Raw genomic sequence first — 27,500 nt, forward strand, 5'->3', positions numbered from 1 at the left:
TTGTAAAAATAGGTCCGCAATGCGTACATGTGGCTTACGGAATTTAGCTGCTTCGTTGGGAAGCTGACAAAGGGCTCTTTCCATTCAACAAAACTCCCTGTTACAAATTTTCAGAATTTTCGCTGGTCAAATGTAACACGTCCGAGCACATCCCAGAATGCGAAGTCATGTGTATTGATATGCTCATTGTTCTTTCGCTTATCCACATGATCTCAAACTCAGTAGGGAGAGTTAAACCGACATCTCTCGCAAATGGAACACGAAAGTTCCTGTAATTCTGGCAATTCCACCAGAGAGTACAATCAAAACGTATTCAAAAATTTCGACAAATGTCCCGGAACTTTGCCCGTTCCATTCAACTTCGGCCCGGAAATCTCGAAAAGTTTGGTTGAGCGTCCAAATTCTTGGTATGTTTGTGGTCACTTATCGAGTCGAATTACGGTTAGATAGTTTTCCATATTGTGTTGGTGAATCAATAAAAAAAGATGATTAAGATAGAATAAACCATTTCTGAGCTCCCGAAACCCTCATTTCCAAGATGAGGGTTATTGGTCAATCTGTTATGGAAAAGTTTTATTTTCACAGCAAAGGTTGCACATATAGCCCCACTTTGAAAGTGAGCATTTTACGAACTAAAAAAGATAACTCAGGATCCTCTCCCATAGAGGCTTGATAGATTTAGTTATGATTTTTTTTACAGTGGAGGTGAAATTAACTCGAGGGAAGCATTTCGTATGAACATTTTTTTGCATTTTGTGCACCAGTACATGGGCACAACACTTTAAAGAATGGCCAGGTAATTCCTCGATTAACGGCTGGAACGATCAGAATTAATGTATTATCATTTCTGAAAAATGAAGAAATAACTTTTTTGACTAGATTGTAAGGAATCACGAACAGCAAGTCCACCGTCGGATCGGCATTCTGCAAACACTTGAATACTGATCTCCATTACAATCAGCAAAAAGCTTTTATCCATTGCTGTTCATTTCATTTTCTCGCTAATAATAAAACTGCGTTTTGTGGAAGCAAGCTTGTGTGCGACATTTTTATTCTTGGTCTGGAAAAGTTTAACACCCGTTTGAAGACTACGTGAACTTGAAAAAGAAGAAATTCTAGGAGCCTAGAGTAAGAGCATTTCATCTAATACGACAACTGTGTATTACGCGCGCGACACTGAAACTGTCGTTAGTTTGCTTGGTACTCGCTTATCGCTAACCGCTTGCATTAAGAATACTTACCAAGTACCGCGCTAGCAGCGAATGAAACTGTCTAGCCTTGTTGTTTCCATTCCGAACTGCTTGGGTGTAAGATAAATATGGGTTGCTTGTTTATTAAGGTCCAGTTAAAAGTAACAACTAAGTACCAGGAGTAGAAACTGTGTTTTCCTCTTGAGCAGACGTAGCTCCACGCTTCATAGAAAAGCGCTAGAAATGAATGTATTCTGCTGTTTTTCTGATCGAAATCCATTTCATTTCACAGGATAATCCTCCTCCAGGATCTTCGTAGTGTTTTTTATTTCAGTGACAAAATTGTTCTTATTTTCTCTCGAGTGCAAAAATTACTCAACGATATTTGCCCATAAATGGAAGTAGACGCTCCGAATTCCAGGATAACAACAACAATAAAGGCGCGCAATGTAAAGTGGGTGATTAAGGTTCTGACCTTGTAGCTCAGTCGGTAGAGATGCGGTGATCTAACACGAAGGTTGTGGGTTCAATTCCCACCCTGGTCATAATTTTCTCTGTCCTTGTGTGTGCCCAGTTCCATAAATAGGGCCAACGCTCACATGGTTTACATAGGTAGAAGACTAGCACTTCACCTTACCCTCTAGTAGTTAATTCTGTTAAGAGACAAGTGCTACACGGCCAACGTTTGTAAAACGTACCCCTTCCTTGTCCTTGTACATATTCATTGCCGTGAAATTGACATCTTAAATTATCATTTCACATTACCCTCCAATAGTTAATTCTGTATGGTTAAAATGGGTCTTTTTGCATTGTCCAAGCTGGTATTCTGTTTGCACGTGATGGCATTGAGGCATCACATGGACCATACTTTTTTTTCCAAAATTGCGGCCATTTAAATATTCTTTTGCTTTTATTCAAATTTTTCCTTGATGCCTCGTTCTTAAGCTTAAAATTTAAAAGAATACTTTGCCTAGAACGAGGCATCAAGGTCTAATTTGAATAAAAGCAAAAGAATACTAAATGGCGGCCATTTTGGAAAAACGTGTATAGGCGTATGCTTCCTCATCCTGTTGAAATGCTTTCTCTTGAAGTGGTTCAGGAGAACAATTTTTCTCTCAGACCAAAGACAAGCAACAATGTTTGTCGTATATTTGACGAAAACCGTTTTTTGGCTTATCCAATCAGAAACTCTCTCAAATTAATGTCCGTTCAGCGAACAAGTTTAATTTTTGAATTGATTTCCCACTTGGAACTGAGGCTCCGGGCTCGTGCCACCAGAGGATTCTTTTTTCCAGTCCTCGGTCATTGCCTCCAATTCGCGTAGCACTCTCTCAGACCTTGGGAGAAAATTCTTCTGGCACCCAGGGCAAAATCTCACTCAACTAAATAGATACCGCTTGATTAGTGTAACAAGTGTTTATTATTTATATATGTTGTCACCTCTAACAAAATACACACATTTGAACTTAGTTTAACGGCCTGGCACTCATAAGTCTACTATAGCTAGGAACCCATGACTAGGAGCGAACAACAGCCTCCTGTCATGGCATTTTCACAGACCGATATATTTTTAATTTAGATGTATTTTTAGATTGAATTTCCCACAAATAAGACTCCCGCAGGAGCCCGATGACTAATCACAGGAAACTAACTTGACGTCATAGCGCCACCGATCCGAAACTGCCCTTGTTAACAGTTTTGCGGCAAATGTAGTCTAAAAAGAGATTGGTCTGTAAAAGTGCCGTGACAGCCCTGGTCAAAAACCTCAGAGTATCTTTGAGGATCTTCAAGGATCCTTAAAGATCGTCAAGGACCTGCTGAAGATCTTTGAAGATGAGGATCTTTCAAGGATCCTTGAAGGATCTTTGAAAGTTCTTTCAAGATATTCAATTGCAATTAGGAGGTGGAGAGGAGTAGGAGAGTCAGTCAGGATCCTGCGAGGATCATGCAAACATCCTGGTGAGAATAAGTTTCAATTAATTTGTTATGGATCCGTGCAGATCCTCAAGAATTTATGGAGTATCTTTTAAAACAATTACGATCCTTGACGACATTCAGGAATGATCCACAAAGATCTTTAAAAGCTATTTTAAAAATCATGAAGTTCCTTAAAGATCCTTGAGGATCAAGATTTGGTAGGATCCTCAAGGATCTTGGCAAAATCTCTTTATGAAGATCTTTGAAGATCCTTAAAGATCCTTCGAAGATTGTAACCAGGGTTAGGCTCAGTATGGGAGTTGCTCGCTCCTACTCATGGGCTCCTGCTATAGCTTAGTGGTAGAGCGTCCGAACAACTGAGCAGATGTTTTCAGATTCCACTCCTGCAGAGGAGTTCTCTGATTTTTTCAAGCATCCCAAAGTCAACATCGAAACATAATCATTCTCTTTAATAGCTCTTTGGCAATTTGCAATGATTAGGAAACTGTTGACCTGATTAGAAGGCAAAATTAACAGAGGAAAACAACTTTAAGCATTGTTGAGGGCAAATTATTTCCTTAATCAATTAAATTTGAAAGATTGGCATAAGTGAATATTAAGCCTCATAAACAAGAATTAGCCTAAGAAAAGCAGCTCCTGATGACCCGGAATATTAAGTTATAGGCCATTTAATTTAAAATTAAAATGAGGAAGAACAATTCCTAATGACTGGGGTCTTACTTAATCAGATACTTACAAAACTGGCAAACCGAGAGAGGATCATTTCTTTCGTCGTATCCTGTTCCGGAACATGAACAAGTAAAGGTCTTTCCTGTTTGATCACAACCCCCTTTGTGTAAGCAGGGAGAAAAGATGCAAAAATCAGTGATGTTACAACCGTTCATCTCCACTTTGTTGGTTTGTGATCTTTCATTTGGTTTGCAGTTCTCACCGTTGATCTTGAGCTCATTCATGCAACCCACAAATCCACCTGCAGTCACATCACCCTTGAAGAAATTACTTGGCAAGGGCACAGCAGGAACACGAGCGTCTTTCTTGGACCCCACTGTTAAATTGAACGACACTCCTGAGATAGAAAACAGCACCTGATGCCAATTACCACTGTTCACAGTTGTCAACTTTCTTTGGTAATTGATGTTTAAAAGGTGTTCAGTGTTTCCAATGCTAACTTTCAAATCAACAGCACGCTCTCTGTACGAAATTTCAAATTGGTTGACACCATTGACTTGTTCCAAGAGAACGCCACTGGCCTTGTAAGTACGGAACATGAATCTTCCACTCAATGAAGTTGCTGCAGACAGGCCACGGACTGGACAGACATAACTAGAATCATCTGCACTAAACGTAAATGGTGCGAAAACTGATGCTACGCACTCTTTGTTCATGGAACTAGGGTAAGTGGTGGCCTCACCTTTCTTCAGAAAGTCTATCTCTTTTTCAGGAAATGGCATCAATTTCCTGAAAATCACCTCAGTCATGCAACCCATGAAAAGTGCATTTGATTTCACTGAAAGAAGAGATTTAAAATCTGCCGCACCGCCAATATGGATAGCAACATCGATGTCTAGTTTGCTGCATTTGGTGTTAAATGTATGCTCTGCTTTCTCCAAATCAGATGTTTTATCAAGGTAAATGGTTGTAACAAATTTGTCGTGATTCACTTCAACATAATGTGATTTGCCATCCTCAAGGTTCTCTCCCAAAAACACCTCATGGGTTTCCTCTCCACCATGACATGACCTTCCATAACGCACGGAGAACCTAAGGGTAAATGAATACACAATGCAATGAAGAAATGACAATAATCAAGAGGCTACAAAGTAGCCTCGATTGTGGCCGTTCCGAGTAACACGATACCCCTGCAACTTCTGAATACTTGAAAGACAAATACGTACCTACCGTATTTACCCTTGTAAATCCCCTATTTTTGATGGCAAAAACGCAGTTTTCTTAATTTTTTTGTAAAAGTGCACATGACTCGAAATTTCACCACCATTTTTTATTTTTAAATCTAAAATATAACGGTCTAAGGAGCATTTCTGTACAAAAACAATTTAATTTCTGTTCCGAAAGCCTATAAAAAATGCGAAGAAACCTCGCGTATTTTTGAGGAAAATATTAGACAAGGGCCTGGGACCGAGTTGAGGATTTTGACGCCATCGGTTGTGTAAACTTGCAACTTGTGCGAAGATTAAGTGCGGTGGTGAGCGTATTTTACTGCTACGTTTACGAATTAAGGCGGCAAAAGCGCGCACAGCAATATAGAGTATCCCCAGACTTTCTCTTCTGGCAGTTGTAGTTAAGTTATTTAACGAAGAATAACATCTTAGCATGAAATCCACATCGGGCGAAATCTTGCGACGTATTCACATCACTCTTGAGCCCGTCAATTGCATTCTTTCTTCACTTGTATTTTCAGTTCTCGGTATCCAGATTACAGCTCTTCCCCTCTGTGGGCTTAATGATCTCTCTGAGGACCTGAGTTAATTATCCATTTGCGTACATTTCATTATTAAAAGACGCCGGGTGAATTTTATGTGGAAGGCGTTTTATAGAACTCAAACGTTCGATGACTAGATGTTTTTTCGGATATTCTAAAATCAAAATCGTGGGGTCGTTCGGATTTTTATCTATACGAGGTTCAAGATGACCGAGAAATAAATCAATTAAATAAATAAATAAGTTATAAATAAGTTAAATAAATAAGTTTTAAGTATAAGTTATAAGTTATAAGTTGTAAATAAATAAGTTATCAGTTCCTTAACGTTTTTGGTTTTGAAAATACATGGCATGCTAATCATGTATTCAGAAACTGGATACTAAAAAAAATTGGAAAAAATAACGGCCTCAAGCGCTTAAGTTTAAGTACGCTGTAATAGTTCAGGGTTCAGCAATTGTATATGCGAGCATTTTGTCCTGAGTTTCGAAAAATCTCTTAAAATTGAACATTTAAACCTCAAACTATTCTTTTTCATTGCTCGGGATAGAAGAGCTTTAGAGGATAAAACGATGCGAAACGTGCAAGGTTCAATTGGTCCTTGGTAATCTCACATGACAAGCAAAAAAAACAAAAAATTCAAACCATACACGACGAAATTTGCAAAAGCATTTTAATGAGCCAGGTGTGTAACCACAAAAAAACAATCGTTACCAACCAGCATTTGCCTTCGTTCAGTGCAAATGTCAAAGTAGTAATATATGCAAACACGAGACATTGTGCCAGGTTACTAAGTAGTCGAACGAACGTGTTTTATTTGAAGGAAAAGAGATGCTATTTTGAGCTTTCAGCCTTTGAACAGCGGAACAGCGGAACAGCGGTTGCCCAAGATGGCGGCAACTAATTTTATTGCTCCCACAGTTTTGCTTTTCTTCGCTGTGTCGTTGAGCCTCTGGTCTCCTCATCCTCTTGGTTACTTGGTGCTTCCAGACGAATTTTTCAATCTCTGGCAAGCTTGGAGTCCTTTTATCCAGGAATTTCATTGTCGTATCGCCGATCGATCATTCATAACAGACCACCATTTTGTCTTGCACTTACTTTGCTGTTTATTAGTGGGACAGTCGAGCTCAATCCTGGACCTGTCTACAAGTTTCCCTGTGGTTAGATCCAAATCTGCAGAGCTTTCTTCTCTTCTAGTAGAAGAAAAAATCGACATCCTGCTTGCAACTGAAACTCACCTCTCACACCATGTTAACAGCTGTGAAGTATTACCACAGGATTTCCTAGTGTATCGAAAAGACCGCCCATCACATAAGGGTGGGGTCTTGATTGCAGTCCAAAACAACTTGGTATCTATACCTCGTCCCGATTTGAGGGTCTCAATGGGGTGGTGGCATTTACGGTTATCGGCTAAAATTTTGGCTTTTTTACGGCTATCGGCTAATTTTTTTCAGTTACGGTTAACAAAAAAGTTAAAAATCAACTTCTTTTGTTTCAAAAAGTTAAATATTAATTAACCTATATTTTTTGTATCTTAAAAGCAAAATAAAGGTCTTGAGATCATCTCGGCATGTGAAACAAGGTATTCTTTTGAAAAATTTTAACATTTGATAGATCGTACTTTTTACAAAGTATTCCACTTCTAATATTATTTTACACATAGAAATGTCAATAGTCAATTTAAAAATAATCTTTGTGGAAAAGCAAAGCACACACGCGAACGCCCAACTCACAGGCCGGGGCGCGACATTCATTACAACAGAAATGGTAGACTGTTCACAGTCCTCCATTTTTCCGTAAGATCGTCGAGATCGAGCGCTTTGCGTTACGGGCTGCCATCTTGCATGAGTGTCAACTACTTATGGGACGGGGGTGGTTTGGGAGGAAGCGCTCGCCCCCCTCGCCCTGTAGCTATAATCCCCGACGCCCGCTCCCTCGGTACATTTGAAAATCAAGATGGCCTCCGTCAACGGTAAGACGCGCTATATTTCGACGATGTCACGAAAAATTAGGGGACTGTGAACAGTCTACAGAAATGGCCGTTTTCACACTAGAGAGGGATTTTTCGTGTGAGACGGGTTATCCGTTTGATGATTCGCGTCACATAGGTAAATACGTCTTAATTTGAAAATGAAGCAGTTTTAATTTTGAATGAACAATCCGCCTGACTTTATCCTTCAATTTCTACGGACAGTTTGAAGACGGGATTATCCGTTCCAGATAGCCTGTGTACAGCCGCCCCCTCCCCTCAGAAAAAAAAAACCTAAGAAGGGGTGTCTGTCGGGAAGGGAGCGACTGTACACAGGCTAGTCTCAGACGGATAATCCGTTTCTAGCTCTAGTGTGAAATAACAAAATAACAAAATTCCCGTGTGTAGTGTTTTTGATGATAGCGAAGGACTGTACGGAACCACTGTCAGCCGTTGCCTTGTCCGTAGGCCTCATTATTTCGCACGGCTAATGCGTTTCGGGTCACCTGGTCCGAGCAAGTTCGCCACGGAAATGCCTTGACCGAGATTGCGTGGGAAGACGCCGTACAGCTACTAGGCATGGCAATGTCTACCGTAGCGTCAGAGAAAAACGGGGAAATGTTGTTTATCGGCAAAGTGTTTTACAAACAGTGAGATCTCTGCGTGGTGTTTCACTAGTGTTTCGAGGGCACGACCTTCTGAAAATCGCAAATATTAATCCCCAGCAAGAAGCCACACTTTCGCTATGAAAAAAAATTAGTTCCCCGAGAGAGCGGCGGGAATGGAACCAGGGGCTTGGTCAACACCTAAAAGGCGCTTTACCTAACGTGCGTACGGCCACGCTAGCCGGGAAATAAAAAACGCAACCATAAGTGAGTTTAGTACGTTCCTTAAAAGTGGCAAATCTAGGGAACACTTTCTTTTACGGTTAACCTTTCTTTTACCCTTTTTACGGCTAACGGTTAAAATTATTCAATTTTTACGGCTATCGACTAAATTTTTGGCCGTTTTACGCCTATCGGTTAACCCCATTGAGACCCTCCGATTTGGACTCGGATTGTGAAATAACATGGTGCGAAGTGCTTCTGGAGAGAGAAGCCATTCTACTTGGCTCCTATTATCGCCCAGAATCCACAGGTATGGATTCACTAGACGCCTTGGAAGATAACCTGACTAAAGTCACGCAATCTGCGGGAAATCGTCATGTTATCCTAACTGGGGATTTTAACTTACCTTCTATCGACTGGGTTACGTCCTGTGTCCCTACTGGTGCACGAGATGCTAGCCTTTGCAGGCGGTTACTGGACATTGCTCATGATTTCCATCTTGAGCAAATAGTGTGTGGACCCACACGTTACGGTCCTACATCTGCAAACACCTTGGACTTGGTATTTTCATCGAAGCCCGATCTATTACACGGCGTTCGCGTTATACCAGGTGTCAGTGACCATGAACAGGTTGTAGCTCACATCAGCCGGTTGGTCAGTAACGCCAAACCACCGCAAAGGAAAGTTTTTGACTTCAATAAGGGGAATTCACAAGATTTTTGCCGGGACATGAAAGCATTCTCTGTGGCGTTTCTTCAAACCTGTCCCCTATGATCTGTTCACGAGAACTGGCAAACTTTTAAGGCAACAATGTTATCTCTTGTCAATAAGCAATTTCCTGAGAAGCTTTTAAAAACACAACGAAAGAATCCATGGTTCAACAGAGCCTTGAGGCTCTCAACTCGCAAAAAACATCGCCTATTTAAAGTGGCTAAATTACGCAACACTGCATCAGCGTGGGCTGCCTATCGCAAGCAGCGTAAAATGACTACCATCGCCATAAATTCTGCTAGGAACAGTTTTGTTTCTGGTCTACTTGATGAAAATCTGAAATCCCAACCTAAGAAGTTTTGGAAGTACATCAAATCCAGGTAGCAAGATTGTGTTGGTATTCCAGCTCTTCGATCTGAAAGTGGAACCCTGTCGGACCCCAAAGAAAAGGCAGAAACCTTAAATAACTACTTTAAATCTGTTTTTAAAACAGATGCGCCAAACGATACCCTTCCCACCTTGGCTCCGAAAAACATACCAGCCATTGGAAACATCTGTGTGACTGTGAACGGAATCGTTAAGCAACTAAACCTTCTGAAACCTAACAAGGCTTGTGGCCCAGATAAAGTCTCTGCTCGTATACTTAAGCTAGCACCTGAAGAAACAGCCGTGATTTTGCGGGAAATCTTTCAGCAATCCCTGGATTCAGGTGAGGTACCTTGTGACTGGAAACATGCTATGGTTGCCCCTATACACAAAAGAGACTCACGATCATCTCCTACCAACTATAGGCCAATTTCCCTGACCTGCATATAATGCAAGTTGCTTGAGCACATTGTAGCAAGTCATATAATGAAACATTTGGATACCTACGACCTTTTATCCCCTTTCCAGCACGGTTTTAGAACTCGTTTCTCTTGTGAGACTCAGCTTCTCCTCACATATAACGACCTGGCCCGCGCCTCGATAACATGGTCACACGGGATGGTCATGTCCCACAAGATCTCACATTTTCTGTTTTCCACTACCTCTTCCGGTTGATGTTCATACCATTTTTCACTTCTGCTCATGTCATACTCACAACAGAGTTTCCAGTGGACCAATCTGGTAATATTGTCGTGTCTTCTCTTATACTCTTTCTGTGCCAACATCTTACACTCACTTAGAATGTGATTTATTGTTTCACCCTTTTGCTTACACAACGTACAAAGCGGGGAATGTACTGACTTGTCCATGTCGAACTTAACATGATTCGTTCTCAGTGCCTGTTCTTGAGATGCAAAGACAAGTCCTTAAGTTTCAACTTTCAAGTCACTTTTCCCAGTCCAATCCCAGGTCTTATCTTTCTCTTCACTCGTAAGTCTTCTTCTTCTTCTTATTATTATTATTATTATTATTATTATTATTATTATTATTATTATTATTGTTGTTGAAGTTGTTATTATTATTGTTATTATTATTAATTTCATTTTGCTCCTATGTCACTGAATTATCTTTCAGTATGGATGATGCCCAGGATTGTTGCTGTTGTTTCTCTTCCCAGTTTGGGTGCAGGGGCTTGTGGTTGGGTTGTGGGTACTGCTAGCCACATAGGTAGTCCCATCCAGAAATGGTTGGGTGGCTGGCCAACGTCGGCACTGTACCAGGGTACCTGACCTCCACTTTCAACAAAAGTCGTTAACCTCTATCAATCTTTGCCCTTTTTTTCACTCACCCACCAGCACAGCCACCAGTTTCTTTAGAAACCAAACCCATCTATAATTTAATGTTTGTTAACACCAGGCCTCAGTTGTTCGAAGGGTGGATAGCGCTATTCACTAGATAAAAACTATCCATTGGGTGACCCAGTTGGTTTTGTTAGCGTTTATCCGCTAAATAGTGATTTATCCGGTGGATAGCGTTATCCACCTTTTGAACAACCGAGGCCACAAGTTTACAGTTTGTTAACTAAAAAACAACAACAAATGATAAGACTCTGCGCCTCTTAATCTAAAAATAAAGTTAAAATACTTTAATAATCAAAGCTGGCCACCATTATTGACAACATACCTTAATCTGCCACCGACAACTTCAAGGGTGACGTAGTCTGCATATTGTCCTCCAGAGCTTCTGGCATGAAACAAAAGACCAGAGGGTTGTACTGTCCTGAACTCAATACGTAATTCATCCTTCTCAGAGTTTATCAGTTTATCCACTGAGGTTATGTTATACTCCATGTATCCCAAACCAGTAAAATGACGAGACGCTGAAAACAAGAACAGGAAGAGCAATAATTTTCCATCAACATACTGCTTGATCATATATATCACATGATTCAAACTATTAAATAATAAAAAACAAACTAAAGGAAGATCAGAATATTTCAATTTTATCGACTACTGTATTTTTCATTGAGGTGACGTGCAGTGATTATAAGTATATTTTCCTGTTTGTCTCAAGATGTGATCACTTGTGGTGCAATAGCTACTTTGTCCTACAAACCTAGTATCTTAATAATATTTTTCTTGACATCTCGCTTACTTACAGGAGAACTACATAGTATTAATAGCATACACTGGATGCTTGCACACAATGGTCACCACTTTGTGTATGATTATCATTTCCCAGGAACAGATAAACTGTTAAACTGTTAAACTGTTAAAATGTCTAATGTTAAATTGATAAGAATACTGTTTGCAGAGAAACTTATGAAGGCGACGTTGAAGGGTCAAAAAACGTCACAGTCCCAATCATTATATGAAATAGTTAACAGTTATTCCACGAGGACTCGATGGATATGAAGTGATAGATAACCAACGAGGCGCCTTGCGACGAGTTGGCTATAATCATTTTACATCCAGCAAGCACGAGTAGAATAATAGACCTTTTTACCTATACAGCGGGAAATTTGAATTCCATTGTTTTAAGTAGCTATTATGGGATTCTCAGGGCACAAATTCATACTAATTTCCCCCTGGCAATCCCATAATAGCTATTTGAAAAAATAGAATTCAAAATGACCGCGGGATCGGTAAAAAGGACTATTATTGTATTAAAAACTCCATGATGTTCCCCGATTTTCTGCCTCGATCAATTGCGATCCAAAACGGCTTTTCTCGGCCATTTTTTTTCTCAGAGCTGCAAAAATGTTTTTAGTTCCCTTTATTGCTGACGCGTTCCCTGACCATATTAGTTGCAGCAGGTATATGAACGGATAGCCTGAGTCCTGCGGGCCAATGTAAATGCTTGAAATCTGATATCCTTAGTTCCGTTTTTAACAGATTTAGCCAACTCCCGTTTCTAACCCCAGAAAGCAATATAGTGTATATGGAAACAATTACGCTTCTGCACAAAGTACAAAATTAATCGTCATTAGTCTATACAGTGTACAGTGAACAAACAAGCCATGCAAACAACAACTTTAATGAACAACTAAAACTGAAATTACATGCACAGTAATCTCTTTCACAACATTTTCCATTTGACTGATAATCTTTACACCTTCTCTCTTGAGCTTAGAGAAAAAGCAAAAATCTCACTAATTAAATAGTCGAGCTAAAGAGTAGTAAATTCGCTTTACTCTACTGCAATTTCACATTCAAACAAAGCAGCTCATGAGTGGACATCTATTTCACACAAAATGCCTAAAAATGTGATTGTTGAAATATTTCAGAATAATTGCAAACGTTTCAGCCCTCCTTCGTTTTTTTAGCGAGTTTTACAAAATATGTGAAACAGCGAGGCATCCATTAATTTAAAAAGGAGGACATTACCTGAAAGCCAACCGTTGTAGATTAGTGTGTGTCTGTAGCCCTATTAATCTCAGCTTTACGGTGTTCTTCATTGAAATTTTCTCTTCTCCTTTCTCGGCTTCTCTTGAGGCTTTCCTCTCTTAAATTTCTCAAATTTCGTCGCCTCTCCTATCGTGCTCCTTTCTGCTCTTTAATCTTTATCCCGGTGCTCTTCACTAACATGATTTCCCGCCAGAAAAACGCGGGTTGCCAAATTCAACTCTGCCACGCGAATTCACGTTAAGGAAAATTGCCAGAACCATCTCGTCCCCAGAGGCCGTCCTAACTCCCTAGCACCACGCCGCGTGGCAGAGTTTAATTTGGCAACCCGCGTTTTTCTGGCGGGAAATCATGTTAGGGAAGAGCAAAGGGATAAAGATTAAAGAGCAGAAGAGAGCACGAGAGAAGAGGCGACGAAATTTGATAAATTTAAGAGAAGAAAGCCTCATCACGTCAAGGAAAATTGCCAAAACCATCTTGTCTCCAGAGGCCGTCCTGCTTCCTAGCACCACCCCGACAGTCTTTGCGCGCGGACGGACGTACGCTGACTTCATAACCAAAATTTCTCGCATGGATAGATTACCCCAAATAAATCCTTACCCATGGTGCTTCGCTAGCGCGCTTCGTGCGCCTCCGCTCCGTCATTAAAAAGTATGAGTAGAATTTGTCCGTTTTATGTTTTTTCCGTGTCTGTAAATGGAAAAGTTGTGACTTCCCTGCTAAGTATTGTCTTTGTTCCTAGAGTCTTTTGGGCGTAGCTTTGCTAGGTTTCAGGGGGTAGAAGAAATGCACGGATTTCTTTGTGGTGGACATAGTACAAGCATTGGCGGCGAAGCCGATGCAATGGTGTTTTATTGGATCTTGGAACAAAAGATACCCTCGTGGAGCTCGATCAAGAATTGAAAGTCAATTCGATAAACAACACAAACGGTGAAAAATGAATATCTGGAATCTTAAAAACGACGAATATTGGAATTTGACAACAATTGCATCTTTCGTCGTCTGATATCAAAGTGGACTGTATTTCTAATATCAATCTGACCGGACTGCCTTACATGGCAACTCAGTAACAAGACGCTCTAGATAATTTTCACAGTGACGTCATCAAATCCCTAAAATCAAAGTCGCGAGGTCTTCTGAATTTTTACCTAAAGAAGGCTGAAAATGACCTAGAAATAAACCTTTTTTTTTCCAAATTTCCAGTTCCATGACGTCTTTCGTTTCGAAAATGCAGCATTTTGAATTTCCGAATTGTCCCAGTTTGCGTGACACCTTATACAAAGCTACTTGGTTGAAAAATAATGTATATCACTACGAATCTCAGCAGTTTGAAGTGCATCATAGGATTTGTTCATACACGTGTACTTTCCCTGAGGGACTCGTATACCATGCGCCTTTTATACCTCTTCTCACGTATCCAGCGTGCAGTTCTGGGTGGACGGGGACGTATTGTGTCACCACATTCCTCTAGTTAGTTACGAGGACTTCAGGTCTCGCTCCTCCGTGTTCTGCCTTGAATACGACGTTGCCTACTTCGCTTCGCCCCACCCTCCTCCCTGCAGCGATGGAACCTACTCTCTTCTCGGAAGCTACCCGTTCCCAATCACATCAGGCTGATTCTCCCATATCTTCTCTTAGCTTGGGCATTGTTTGCGGGTACCTCAGTGAGAATATAACACTATTTTATCTCATGAGCAAAAAGTAAGCGCTTTTATCACAAAGTGAACTCCAGATGTTTTCGTCGATTACCATACCATATTGGTAGGTCAGTTTGATCTACCAACATAGCGTCTCCATACGAAACTCAGTAATGCATATGTGCCTTAGGAATTACAAAGAAAACATTACCACTTCTATTTTTGAGCTTCAATTCCTTGACTTCCAAATCCTTGACAACCAAATCCTTGACTACTAAATCTTAAAATGTTGGTTAGTTGAATTATTTTTGGAAAACTATATGTTTTTCTAAAGTTGAAGTGCGTTTAAATATTCGTATAATCAAATGCGTAATGGAAGAATCATCATAGCGTGGCATTAAGGAACTTTCCCGAAAGAAGTCTTATTGTTATCATCTCATTTGATATTTTCAAACGTTTGTCAGTAAAGTATGTAGGTAAAGTTTATGACTAAAGTTTGTCAGTAAAGTTTGTCCTCTCGATTGAAGTGCTTTCATAATTAAATTAAACGAGGTAGGAAAGAATCAAAAATTTATCTAAACTTTAAGTCACTTTTTTTTATAAAAGATAATGTTTACTAATAATATATCAAATGTATTGTAACACTATTACTTATAATTAATTTAAAAATATGGGTTATGTAAGTTGTGACTTTTACAATGAAAAAATAGTAGAAGATACGGATAGAATTGTAAAAAAGAAACCCATTGTTGTGATAATAGAGAATTAGTTAATGATGGAATGATTGTTTGTATTGGACGTGGTTTGGTATATCTATATATATATATATATATATATATATATATATATTTATGAAACTTAATATCAATTTAGACGAAAATCAGTATATATAAGACAATATCATATCTTAAACGTCATCAATGATATAAACAAAAAATAATAAACAAATTAGTTATAATAATAGCGTGAAAATCCTGAGAATACTCATTTTAATTAACAAGGTGATAAAACAGGTTAACACAGACCGTAAACATGTAATAAGAGTTAAATTCATTTTGAAGCAGATTAGAATTTTGGTTATAGAATATAAATTTATTCCACTTCCGAAATCAAATAAAACATTAAGATTCTATAAGATATAGTGGAAGCTAGTTTACGAATTCATAAAGGATGATGTTGCCAACAAGTAGCCTGACGTGTGATTCTCGGAAAACAGAATGAGTTATAAAATAAAGTTTGTTGGTAAAGTTTACTTGAATTTTTTGTCATATTGCTTTTCAAACCTGTCAGCAAGAGGACATAAATCAATGATCGTATCATCAATAACGCCCATTTAAAAAATGAATTCAGTGTGGTTAAATTTCCCCATCTCTTTTCCCCATTGACTTTTTATGTTTTGTAAGCATATTTTCCCATTTCGATTTTTTGCCCCATAATTTTTGATATTGCTAAATTAAGAAATAAACCTGCACGTGAAATAATCCCAAAGATAATTCGATTTAGTGTTAGACCCCCAGCTATTGTGCCAATGGCGACTTATATTGTTGACATTACATTTATGGTTAAAAACAATCACTGATATATTTTTTTTATTGATAGTAGGATCAATGTGGCTAAAATGAAAAATAGTTTTTTTGGTTATCATTTATGATCTGTTATATATTTCTTATTCATATATTAACTTCAACTAATGCAGCAATGGATGTATGGGTAATATCTCCAACAGCTTTACCAGGCGTAAAATTGATTATATCACTTTGTACGACACGAAATTAATTTGATTGGGAAAATACTGTTGGATGTTGGATGGATTAAAATTTTGTTACCATTTTTCAAAGGATATAAAACGACCTTGCTTCGATGACTGTCACATATAGAACCACATGAGACTGTTACTTTTTTCATGGCACCGTTTGTAAAAGGAATACCAATTCCAAATTTTCTAGAAACTAAATTTCTGCCACTACCAAAATAGAATATGTCGCTAATGTTTAATTGTCCTTCTATTTCACAAGTTATTGTAACATAATTTTTAGCTACTAATGCTGATAACCGTTTATCCACTTACTGTTTATTTGAAACATCTGTATCTTGAGTTGATATAGCACAATTTGCAATTTTATTATTTCCCAACCTTAAAACACTAGTCAAATCACCCCAAGAGGGCCCCAGAGATATTTAGCTTTTGGTTTAAGAAGGATCCCGAGAGTTTTAGGGCCAAGCGCAAGCTGAGTAATAGAATGGCGCGTAAAGCCTGAATCGCACATGTTTTTCTGATCTTTGTGTCTTCAGCGTGACCAAATCTGTAAAATTAACTGCTAATGTTCTTGCGTTCCCTTGGGTGTTTGGTATTGGCTCAGCTCTAGCCACATACACTTTCTATCAAATGCCCTATATTTGTTAAAATCTCTCAGGGCTAATTGAATTTATTTAGAAAAGTGACAAATACAGAATATTGGCAAAACTGTCTGAAAGACCTTGACCTTCTACCACTTCAAAATGTCAGGCAATATCATTGCAATAATGTGGCAAAGAATTAAAAAATATTCAAGAAAGGAAAATATGAATATTAAGGAATTTTGGCTTAAAAATAGGAATATATCTGCCTGTCAGTAGATGTGATGTTGCCATGGTAACGGCCATAATTCAAATATTGGACCCAAAAAATAAGCCTTATTATATCGGTACCCATACTAACTAGGTTTCCTTTTCTAACTCGTTCCCTGTAGCGAGGGTATTCGCAAATACTCTAGGGAGGCACCTTAAACCATCATTAAATGTCTGTTGACTGCCCTTATGGTCTGGTAAATATATCATTATTTTATTAGTTGTATTAAGCGGTAAATTAATTTTAAATTCTGTTTTTGATACAGAGAAGGAGTAATGGTGTACGCTCGTTCAGGTCCCTTTTGACGGTTGGAATTGGAGCGTTCTAATTAGTGAATTCAAATTTTTGCAGGAAATTTAAATTTGAGCGGGAAATTCAAACGAACGTTAGGTAGGAAATTCAAAATTCAACCAATGACTTCACAGACGCGTGACACATCCCTTGCTGCAGAGCCTCAGGAAGCAGGTTGGGGTGTTTGCGCTAACATGTTGGAAATTCAAAGTTGGGGTGTCATAGAGACCCAGTCCCTCACGTTTCAAGTGAAAACAAACAAGACAGGACTTTTTTTTCCGATTCAAACGGTTTAATGACTACAACAACTAAACAGTTTGTACAACAAGAGGAAAAAAGGCAAAAATGTCACACTCTGTTCAAGAAGAAGATTGTGCCCGCACAGGCACCCTAGTTTAGTATTATTACTGTCAACGCTGATTTGGATGTGGCCGCCCAATGAGAGGATCCAGAACACAAACATCCCACCGGTCACATCCGAGTAGAGTCCCCTGAAAGTCACCTCAGTTCCTTAGTGTCCCTAATCAGTCCACACACAAAAGTTGGTGCCTCACACACGCACCTCCGCAAATTTGTCTCACAAGTCCTCGTCGTCGTCTGACAGGAGTCCAGAGAGAAGATGAGCGTTGGCTGCGTCCATGTCCGACAGGAATCCGTGAGCGTCCTCGTCAGCATTGTCATTCTCGATGAGACAGTACCCACGAGGATGCGTCATGGCGGTCCCCGGTCGAAGTACCCGTTTGTTGAAGACAAGTTCATAGTCTTTGTGAGCGGGTTGGGTACGAAGTTCGTACTGTTTGGATTTGCGGATGATTTTACGCGCTTGACGAATGCGCATTTTTGCGTGGTTGTGTCCAAAGGATGTTGGATTTCGTCCAAGGTGTTTTGACGCAACACCTCATAATTGAGTTGCGCCATTCCCGCCACATTAAGAGAGTTTTCCTTGACTTTACACTCTGTCTTATCATCATTGAATCGGTACTCATAGTTTTTGGGCCAGCCCGAACAATATTCCGCAATGTACTGACCGGGTTTAAGTTAGTTGGTCAATTCACCGAGATGGCTGCCGAGGGTGACGTCAGGTTGATCGGGATGATGCAAGTAGAGGACGGATTCGGTGTCGTAATAGAGGTCCTGTTTGCCCAGTAGTTCCAATGCCTTATATAACCGTAAACGTGCCCAGCAGGTCGTAAATACCGCAATGAACACATTGGTGTTGACGTTGAGTCCCTCCCACTCGTCCTTGGCGCGGTAGTGCACTTCCGCCCAGTTTTCATCAAGGGAACGGGACGTACCGAATGTCATGTTGGTTGGAGTCCATGAAGAGCTGGAAGGGTAGAGGGTCAAAGAAGGGTTTGACTTGCATCAGGTTATCCCTCTGTCCAAACTTGCCCCACGAGGAATTGAGCTTTAGTTTGGCTAAGTACTGTCGACCAGTATTGTAAGCGATCTTAGTTGGGTCGAGTTGGATTCCTTCATGACGCTCAAAGGCCTCCACATAGGCCTGTCGTTGCTCTTTCGTGTCGCACCCACTAGGCCATCCGGACGCTTCCACTTTGATCTTAAGCCAAGTGTTGACATACTCGGCAAAAAATCCGCGGCGTGTTGAAACACGTAGCCCATCTCCACCGCTTTTTCCAGCTTGGGGTGCACCACGTACCGGTCAGCGCCCGTTCATCCTCGGTGTGATCGCACAAAAGGGATTTTTCGTGCAGAGGTTTGTCTATGTCTTGCTCCACACAGGTGCGACATAACGGGAAGGTGAGCTTTCCTCCACACCGGAAAGGCAAGATGAGGTGAAACAAATTCTTCGGCTGGGCGATGGTGCACAAAGCCAGACCAAAGTACTGTGAGAGATCGGTGGTGCCGGGTTCATAGATGAACTCGGGATGGCCAATGGGATACATTCCGTTGTTATTAACCCACGGGTAGAGGGAAGTGTAGTCCCCATACCGGATTTCCTCACCCACTCGAACCTTGCAGTAAAGATAGGAGGCATTCGTGCGTTCTGCAAAGAAGGTATCGCAAGGATTCATGGGCTTGATGACAGGAAGGGTTTTGACGAATTCAGCCACGCGAGGATCGGTTTTCTTTTGTTGCTCCCACTCACATTCCCAGAAGGTCATGACATGGTATCCCAGGTCTCGAAGACCCTGAAGACGTTCCATGGTTGTACGTCGAACATCATCCATGCAGCGTTGATCGCGTGATTGTGACGGCGGCACGGTTCGTGACGATTGGGGAAACATCGGTGGCACCTATGCCAAAAACAACCCAAGAACTCGTAGATTGTGTTGCTGGTTTCGTCGAAGCTATCCACCCTCCATCGACGACCACGGATCTGGTATTTGCCTTGGTTGCGAGCGTGCTGGATACGTTGTCGATGGTTTGCAAGCGGGTCTTCTTCCTGCAGCCGTTGTTCTTGCCACAAGAGCCATTCCACGGCAGCCTTGGAGTGGTTGGTGATGAGTCGCCATCCCTTGACAGGTTTGGAGGAGATGGTGTCTTCCTCCATGCGGTTGAGGCGATAGTCATGCAGAGGGACAAAAGCTGGTCTGTTCGCAGAACTCACGACGAAAGGTCAAACATTCCTCTTCGAGGAGTTTGACGTCGGAGATGCAATAGTCCACGAGATCCCTTTGCATATCGAACTGTGCCTCGTTAATCACTTGAGCAGTGTACCATCGCTCAAATTTAGCCTTGCCTGCCGTGGAGATGGTTTCAGCGGCGTACTCTTTTTTCTCAGGCATGGTACCCCCGTAGTCGTTGTTCGCAAGGGTGTTGAAGAGATGTGGAAAATACCCCTCCTTGAAATTGAGATCTAAGCCAAATGTTTTGGTAAACGAAGCAAGAGCCAAGGCGAAGAACGACATGGAGTCCATGAAGCGAATGTACCCATCCCTGTAGGTGACCTCCAGCAGTTTGCCACCAGTACGTGTGGGCTTAAACTTTTGTTTGTGCTCAATCAATTGTAGCGTAGCGTGTGTCCTGCTCCGTGAGTTCCAACAGCCATTGCAGAAATTTTTCAATGCAATTTTCGCCACGAAAGATTTGAGGGGAGGCATCCTCTGCCACCACATTAGGCACATGCACGCCCGTATCTTGCATGGCCACCGTATCCCTAAAAGACCAGTAGCGGTGGGTGGTAGGTATTGTCCTCCTCCTCCTCCTCCTCCGCGCCCTCCATAGGAGTATTGGGGTCGTTGCGTACCTCACGGCAGAGTCGGGTCAGCTTGTTTATTTGAACGATGCGTGCTCGGTCTTCGAGCTCTTCAGGGTCAGTGGGGACTTGCACGAAGCATTGATGTCCCCGTGTCCGGTTCCTGACCCCACCGACTGACGCGTAAACCTCGAGAAAAGGAGTTGTCATATTGTGGCGAATGAAAACGAAGAAACACAAGATCACGATCGTGGATAGTAGCATCGTCCAACACGGTTTCTATGGCACCACGTAGTCCTTGGACAATAGCATTGTTTATGCTTTGACGCCGTGGGTCCAAACGTCCTTGTTGTTCCAAGCGTGTTCTAAAGATGCGTTCACACACTCCCATGACAGCTGATCGACGCTCAATCACAGGGTCCAAAACAAAACGAAAATGTTCTCCTCCAACTACTTGAGCAAGAGCTTCCTCAAAGAAAGGAGTGTTTTGCAATTAACGAGTAAAGGCAGCACGATCGTCGTGTAACCTTTGCCGATGCTTGGTGAAATGGAGACATTGTCCATGGGGACTGCAAGCAACCCTTCCACGTCTGCGAGAGCCTGAGCTAACGGTTCATCCTCATCACTATCCATCAAATCCGCCACATGCCGAAGCTGTTCTTCTCTCAGCAAAGCACGTTGCTCCTCTAAAGACAATCCACTACGTCCTGCACATGGAGAAGACATGACGAGCAGATGAACTGAGGACAACGGCGCGCCATTTTTTATAAGGTTCAAGGGAACCAGTGATCAAGAAAGTAATGACCTTGAAGGACCTTCCTTGCACGTGAACAAGAAGATGCTCATTCGTCAGAGACCACGGGTATTTATGGCCTGACCCAAAAAGGTCATCAGACTAGATGAGGGGGACGGTGGGGTATGCCCAAAATTTGTAGATCCCTTATTTTATCATGTGAGAAGGCTTAGGGGGATGCAGGGGTACTCCCAAAATTTGCAGTTCCCATGTGAGAAGACTTAGGGGGAAGAGGGGTACGCCCAAATTTTATAGATCCCATGTGAGAATAATTAGGGGGAAGGGGGGGGGGGGGTACCCCCAAGGAAAGGTGTCCTGTCACGACCTTAGTGGTGTGATGCGTCCTAAAGGCGAGAAAGGGTGGTTTGGGGATCATTTCTCAGTTTGACAAGGTCCTGACCAGGTCCTGTAAAAGAGACGACTCGTCAAATCAAGAGATTTGGTCAAGAAAGTAGCAGAAGGAAAAATGGTGGAAGCAGAAAGCCAATGTGTCACCTGCTTGTCCACCATCGAGACAGACCCGCCCTGTCTAGTCAGTCCACATGACCTGCCTCTTTGGTTTCTTCATGACCTATTACGAAACCAGCACCCGTTGGAAATGCCCTTATTGCAGAGCTGAGCGTTGCGAACCTCAAGAACATTTGTAAATACAATGCGGTGCGGAAGAACATTTTGGTAAATAAAGACCAGGCACATGAAAGTCAAGAACTTTGTTATTTAATATTTGTAACAACAACAACAACGTGAGTCAGCCATTGAAGTCTTTTACAATTTGAGTTTTGATTTGATTTGCATGATTCTCTTGACGATGGCTTTGGTCCAAGTTTTCTTGCCGGGGAGATTGCTGATCGCCTTCACCGTTTTTGCATCGGCTTTCCATTTGTCTTGTACATTCTTGGTCTGGGAATAATCGATGTCGTGTTGTTCTCTCTTCCGACAAGGGAGCATACTGTGGTACATCCTCAAATATGTCCCCCATTGTTGTGTCTCCCACAGGTCCCTGGTCTATGCGCTTCCAACAACCTCGCCTCTCGTGACGGTCTCAGTTATAAGCTCGACTAAACGGTTTGTTGCAGTAGCGGCAGAGATGTGCCTTACACTCACCCAAAGATCTCATCCAAATGAGCATCGCGAGCTTGACGTCTGTTTTTATACTCATTGTGAGTCACGGGGCGAGCGACTCAGAGTTACTCATCAGCCCTTGGAGGTACTCCCCCCAAATACTCCTTGCGAGTCACGGAACGAGTGACTCAGAATGAGTAACCATAGGTTACTCGTCAGCCCTTTGAGTTACGCCCCCAAAATGAGTAGGGAGCGCAGTGAGGGTAAGGGTGAGAGATACTAGATGTAGCCTAGGTTTACTCTCCCGCGAACCAATAAAAGTGTGAAACTGCGGCTAAGATCATCATAAACGAGAACCCACCGAGGAGGAAAACGTTGTCTGATTGAGCTCTGCTTGCTTTTGTCGACGTAGTGAGGTGCGTTCCGTCTATCAAAGAGTGTATCAACAACACATGGAGGTCACAATCGCTCGCAGCACTGATTCAAGAGATCGAAAAATTGAAGCGACAAGCGCGAGCAACTCAAATGATTTCGAACCAAAAACCCGGACAAAGTTAATGAGTAACCATGAGTCATGCTTGCTTAGTGGTTATCTATGAAACTTCCCACCACTGCGAGCCGGGGTTCAGCTCTGGCTCCGGCCAGCATGTGGCCTGGTTTCAGTCGGTCTCAACCTGACTCGAGTGTTTTTCTCCGTGTACTCCGGACCAGTTTTCCTCCCTCAACAAAATCGACTCACAACTAACTAGCATCTAGCTGTCGTGCTGTGCTCCGATATCAACATGGATTGTATAGCGGCAGCCAGAGGCGCATTGTATAGTTTCAGCTCGATATCATGAGCCGCGCCCTTCGCAATACAGTCCTCAATACTGCAAGTAAAAGGTGATTAGCACTGCTAATTATTATTATTATTATTATTAGTAGTAGTAGTAGTAGTAGTAGTAGTATTAGTAGTAGTAGTAGTAGTAGTAGTAGTAGTGTTATAAGGAGCAAAAGAAGAGATGGCGGGACAAGGCCCGACAGAAAGTGAGAGACCAGAAGAGAGCAGGAGATACGACCATGACACAACCTCCGCTCGTGACAACGCCAACCCATACCGTGGAGACACCCTGTATGGTGACTGTTGCAAACGCAGAACCAACGCGACAGCCTAGCCAAATGACTGAACCAGACGGTGTTAAAGACACCATCCCAAAGGAAATACTCATTGGAGATACGAAGGCAAACCCACCGAAACCAGTGGTTGAAGTGACAGAAGAAACGATCCTCGCCTGCCGACAGAAGGACAAGAATAAAGCCAAGAGGAGACAATACTACCACGAAAACAAAGCCCGATGTCAGGCGTATACCAAACAGTACTATCACTAAAACAAGGACAAAATGAGGGAGTGACAAAACCTATGCCATCGACAAAAGAGGAACAAGCTCAGAGAGATTCCACTTTGCTCAACGGAGGAGACAGAGCCCACGCGCCTCGAACTGAATGAAACCCTTTCTGAGTAAACCAAGACTCCCCTTTCAACATGGAGTGTTACGAATGGTCTCGAATCAAATAATAAAAGTACGTGGATTTAGCTCATGTCTTTCTTTTTTCTAAAATACAAACGTGGTAAATCTTTGAGTAAGCGCGGTGTGGGGCGGTGTAAACTTCAGGAACAGAACGGTAAAAAGTCAGCTTTGTTCAGTCAAGGAAGACCAAACAAATGTTCCAAGAAACACGTGTTACCCAAATTGAGGGAGTACCTCCGAACAACTCATGAGTAAAATGAGCAGCTCATAAGCAAATGAGCAACCCATGAGTAAACGAGCAACTCATGAGCAAATGAGAAACCGAGGAGTAACTCCGAGCAGCCCTGAGTAACTCAAATTGAAGGAGTAACTCCAAGCGGCCCCTATTAACTCAAATTGAGAGATTAACTGCAAGTACCCCTCAGTAAACCTGTTCGACGCTCCGAACGTCTCCGGACACTTCCAACGGATGAGGAGGTCGCTTATACGGCAGCGATCGTCTTAAATCACATACGGGGTAATCGAGCTCTGGGGAATCGAGCTCGGACGAAGGCCCAAAAGAAGGGCGAGTACGAGCAAGGTATTGAAAACATTCTTAGGGAAGTTTGGGTTCGTCCTGGGCAAATATTGACCCAAAATATGCAAATGAGGAGAGCGAAGTGACTAGTTTCGCCCCTAGGGCATCGGAGTCCTGGTGACGAGTGATAGAAGTTGAGAATTTTATCACATAAATTTTGCATTCAAGTATCATTTTAAGAGTGGACTTGTACAAATCTCCGCGCGGGGATGCGTGCTCGCTCCGTCTATTGAACAAGGATGACACCTGCGTTCTGGATCCCTTCATCGGCCTGCCACGCCACTAAGGGACATTCTTGTACATAGTGTGACATTTTTTTTTTTTCTTGCTTTTTTCCTCTTCTTGTACATACTCGTTTGTTATTCTAGTCATTAAACCGTTTGATTTCATTTATTCTCTGGTGTTTTTGTTCTGACCGTGAGCGGCTTGGGACTCTGTGAAGTCATCCCTCTCTCGACCCATGTGATGTCATTGTTTGAATTATGAATTTCCTGACCGTTATCTTTTTATCCAACATGGTCACGCAAAACTCCCAAACTTATCTCCTGGGGGTTCGCAGCAAGTAAGGTGTTACGTGTCTGTGACGTCATTGTTTGAATTTCGGATTTCCCGCCTAACGTACGTTTGAATTTCGCGCCCAAATTTGAATTTACCGCAAAATTTTGCATCCACCAATCAGAATGCTCCAATTCCAACCGTCAAAGTGAGATGAAGGCCCATATAGCACTACTAAAAAGCACTGTGAGTGTCAAAAATCTATGTTCATAAATTACTGGTATGGCCTTGAACACTAACATAATAACGTAAAGAGGTAATTTATTAGGGGGTGAAGACAACCCTCTGATATTAATATTACAATATAAATAAATTGGAGGAGAATGGATAATTCTTATTTGAATAATTGACCTGGTATAAAAGAAAATAATTATTATTGTATTGATATTTAATTGTTGTAACCGTAAGGACTCTGTTTTTTAATTCAAACCATACATCCAAACGATCCCAAATATAACGAGTTGTTAATATTTCAACACAAAGTGTAAAAAAAATCGATTTCCAGTTTTATATGCTTTTAATAGATTAAAACCAACTTTGAAATTATACTCATTACGTGATTTTATAGTGATGACTAAAACAGCCGGTTTGTCATGAGTATGGAAGCTTTGAGCGAAATCATCAAATTTTAAGATTTTGACACGTAATTCAGAAGACATTTCTAAAAAAATCATTCATAACATGAGCAAACTCGTTGATTTTGGAATGTGGTCTTCATAAAACATCATTATCAACATAATGTTTTGTTGCTAAACCTTGGTTATTTGTTGGATCCAATGTGTTTTTAACTTTGTTGTTGTTCATATTTAAACATCCAGTCATATACAACAGTGTTGTGTTAATTTATGTATCAACATAATTTATTTGTCGCTAAATCTAGGTTATTTGTTGGATCCAAAGAGTTTATAATTTTGTTGTTGTTCATATTTGAATTTCCAGTCATAGGTTTCGAACCATCTCGTGATACAACAGTATTAGGTATAAAATTTTTTTAATTTGTTTGAACATAATTTTTTACTCGGGCCCGTAAGGGCACCGAGTTATAAATCATGTTAAATTTCAGTCTTCCTCTTTTTCCTGTACAGCAAAATGCACAATAGAAAACACGTAGCGATGTTTGATTGGGAAATGCAAAATAGAAAGCACGTGGCGGTGTTTTGATTGGGCAATGCGCAATAGAAGGCACGTGGCGCTGTTTTACATTGGTTATTAAAAGCAAACAGCGTTGGTTGGCTTTCTTGTTGGATTTCTTCTTGGGGCGCTCAAAACATATACAAAGAAGGGCACACGCTTTTTGCGGTACACCCACACTAAAAGGTGCCGAGCGCCAGCTTCGAAACGGGTCGTTCCGGGAATCGAACTGAATGAAACTCAAATGTAACGGAAATTGACGCAACTATTGAAAGAGATGCAACTCAAAATGCTAATTATTTAATAAGCAGCGGGGTACTTTATTGAGAACTACTCTGAAGTTGACGGCGACAAAGAAAATAACTCGAAAAACAACATAGACTCCATACCGGAATCTTCTGAAGACAATGACAAAATTACAAAAATAATAAGGAGTTTTGATCTAGCTGTGTACATGGAAATTTCCATGGATTTACAATTGCCAAGGCGAAATTACAAGGACATAAATAGTTTTGGTCCAGCCTTATACATGGAAATTTCCGTGGATTTACCAGTGACTTGGTAAATAATAGTTTTGCTAGAGCCTTGTACATAGAAATTTCCATAGATTTACCGATTACCTGGCAAAATTATAAGATTATAAGTAGTTTTGATCCAGCCTTGTACGTGGAAATTTTCATGGACTCACTAGCAACATGTAGTGAAATTATGAGATTGTAAGCACTTTTGGTCCAGCCTTGTACATGGAAATTTCCAAGGATTTGCCTCTGACTTGGAAAATTACAAGATTATATATAGTTTTGGTCCAGCCTTGTACATGGAAATTTCCATGCTTTTACCAGTAACATGGTAAAATTATAAGGTTATAAGTAGTTCTATCTCATAAACCGTAACCTCCGGTACTGACATGAGGAACGAACCAAGTCTGCCGGGAGTGACGCCACAATCATTGAAGCGTAACTGCGTGATGGGAGTTGACGTGTTTCTAATCACTTCGTGTCCTGTCGAAAATTTTTGGTTTTTCCGCTGTCTCAGGTAAGTGTTTTTTTCCTTTTCCCCTTTACTTGTTCTTTTCTGGAGGTGAAGTAAATTTTGTACCAGTTACTTGTGTCTATTTATTCTATAATGACCTTGTTATGGCTTTCTTTGATACCGAATTGGTGAACTCGTGTGTCCGCCATTTTGGAAACTCTTCGCTTCCAGTTGTAGCATTTTAGCTTTCGCGCCCTTTTGTCGTTGGATGGAAATTCTCTTCTTACAGTTTGCAAAATGCGTATGAAAGGTGAAGTGAACTATGTAATAGTCACGTTTATGGAAAATTCACCTAGAATGACC

At 41.2% G+C, this 27,500-nt stretch overlaps 1 protein-coding gene and 1 pseudogene across 1 annotated transcript in view; one reads left to right on the forward strand and one right to left on the reverse strand.

The window, feature by feature from the left end:
* Positions 1-27,500, reverse strand: part of LOC138000658 (EGF and laminin G domain-containing protein-like) — an 87,851-nt gene that overhangs the window by 47,850 nt on the left and 12,501 nt on the right. Inside the window, exons 2-3 of the mRNA XM_068847222.1 lie at positions 11,122-11,317; positions 3,865-4,889 (exon numbers count right to left, since the gene is read on the reverse strand). Coding sequence (XP_068703323.1) covers positions 3,865-4,889; positions 11,122-11,317 — 1,221 coding nt within the window. The remainder of the gene's footprint in view (positions 1-3,864; positions 4,890-11,121; positions 11,318-27,500) is intronic.
* On the forward strand, positions 6,456-9,888 carry LOC137999383 (uncharacterized; annotated as a pseudogene).

Source organism: Montipora foliosa, chromosome 4 (genome assembly GCF_036669935.1).
Source record: "Montipora foliosa isolate CH-2021 chromosome 4, ASM3666993v2, whole genome shotgun sequence".
Classification (NCBI taxonomy): Eukaryota; Metazoa; Cnidaria; class Anthozoa; order Scleractinia; family Acroporidae; genus Montipora; species Montipora foliosa.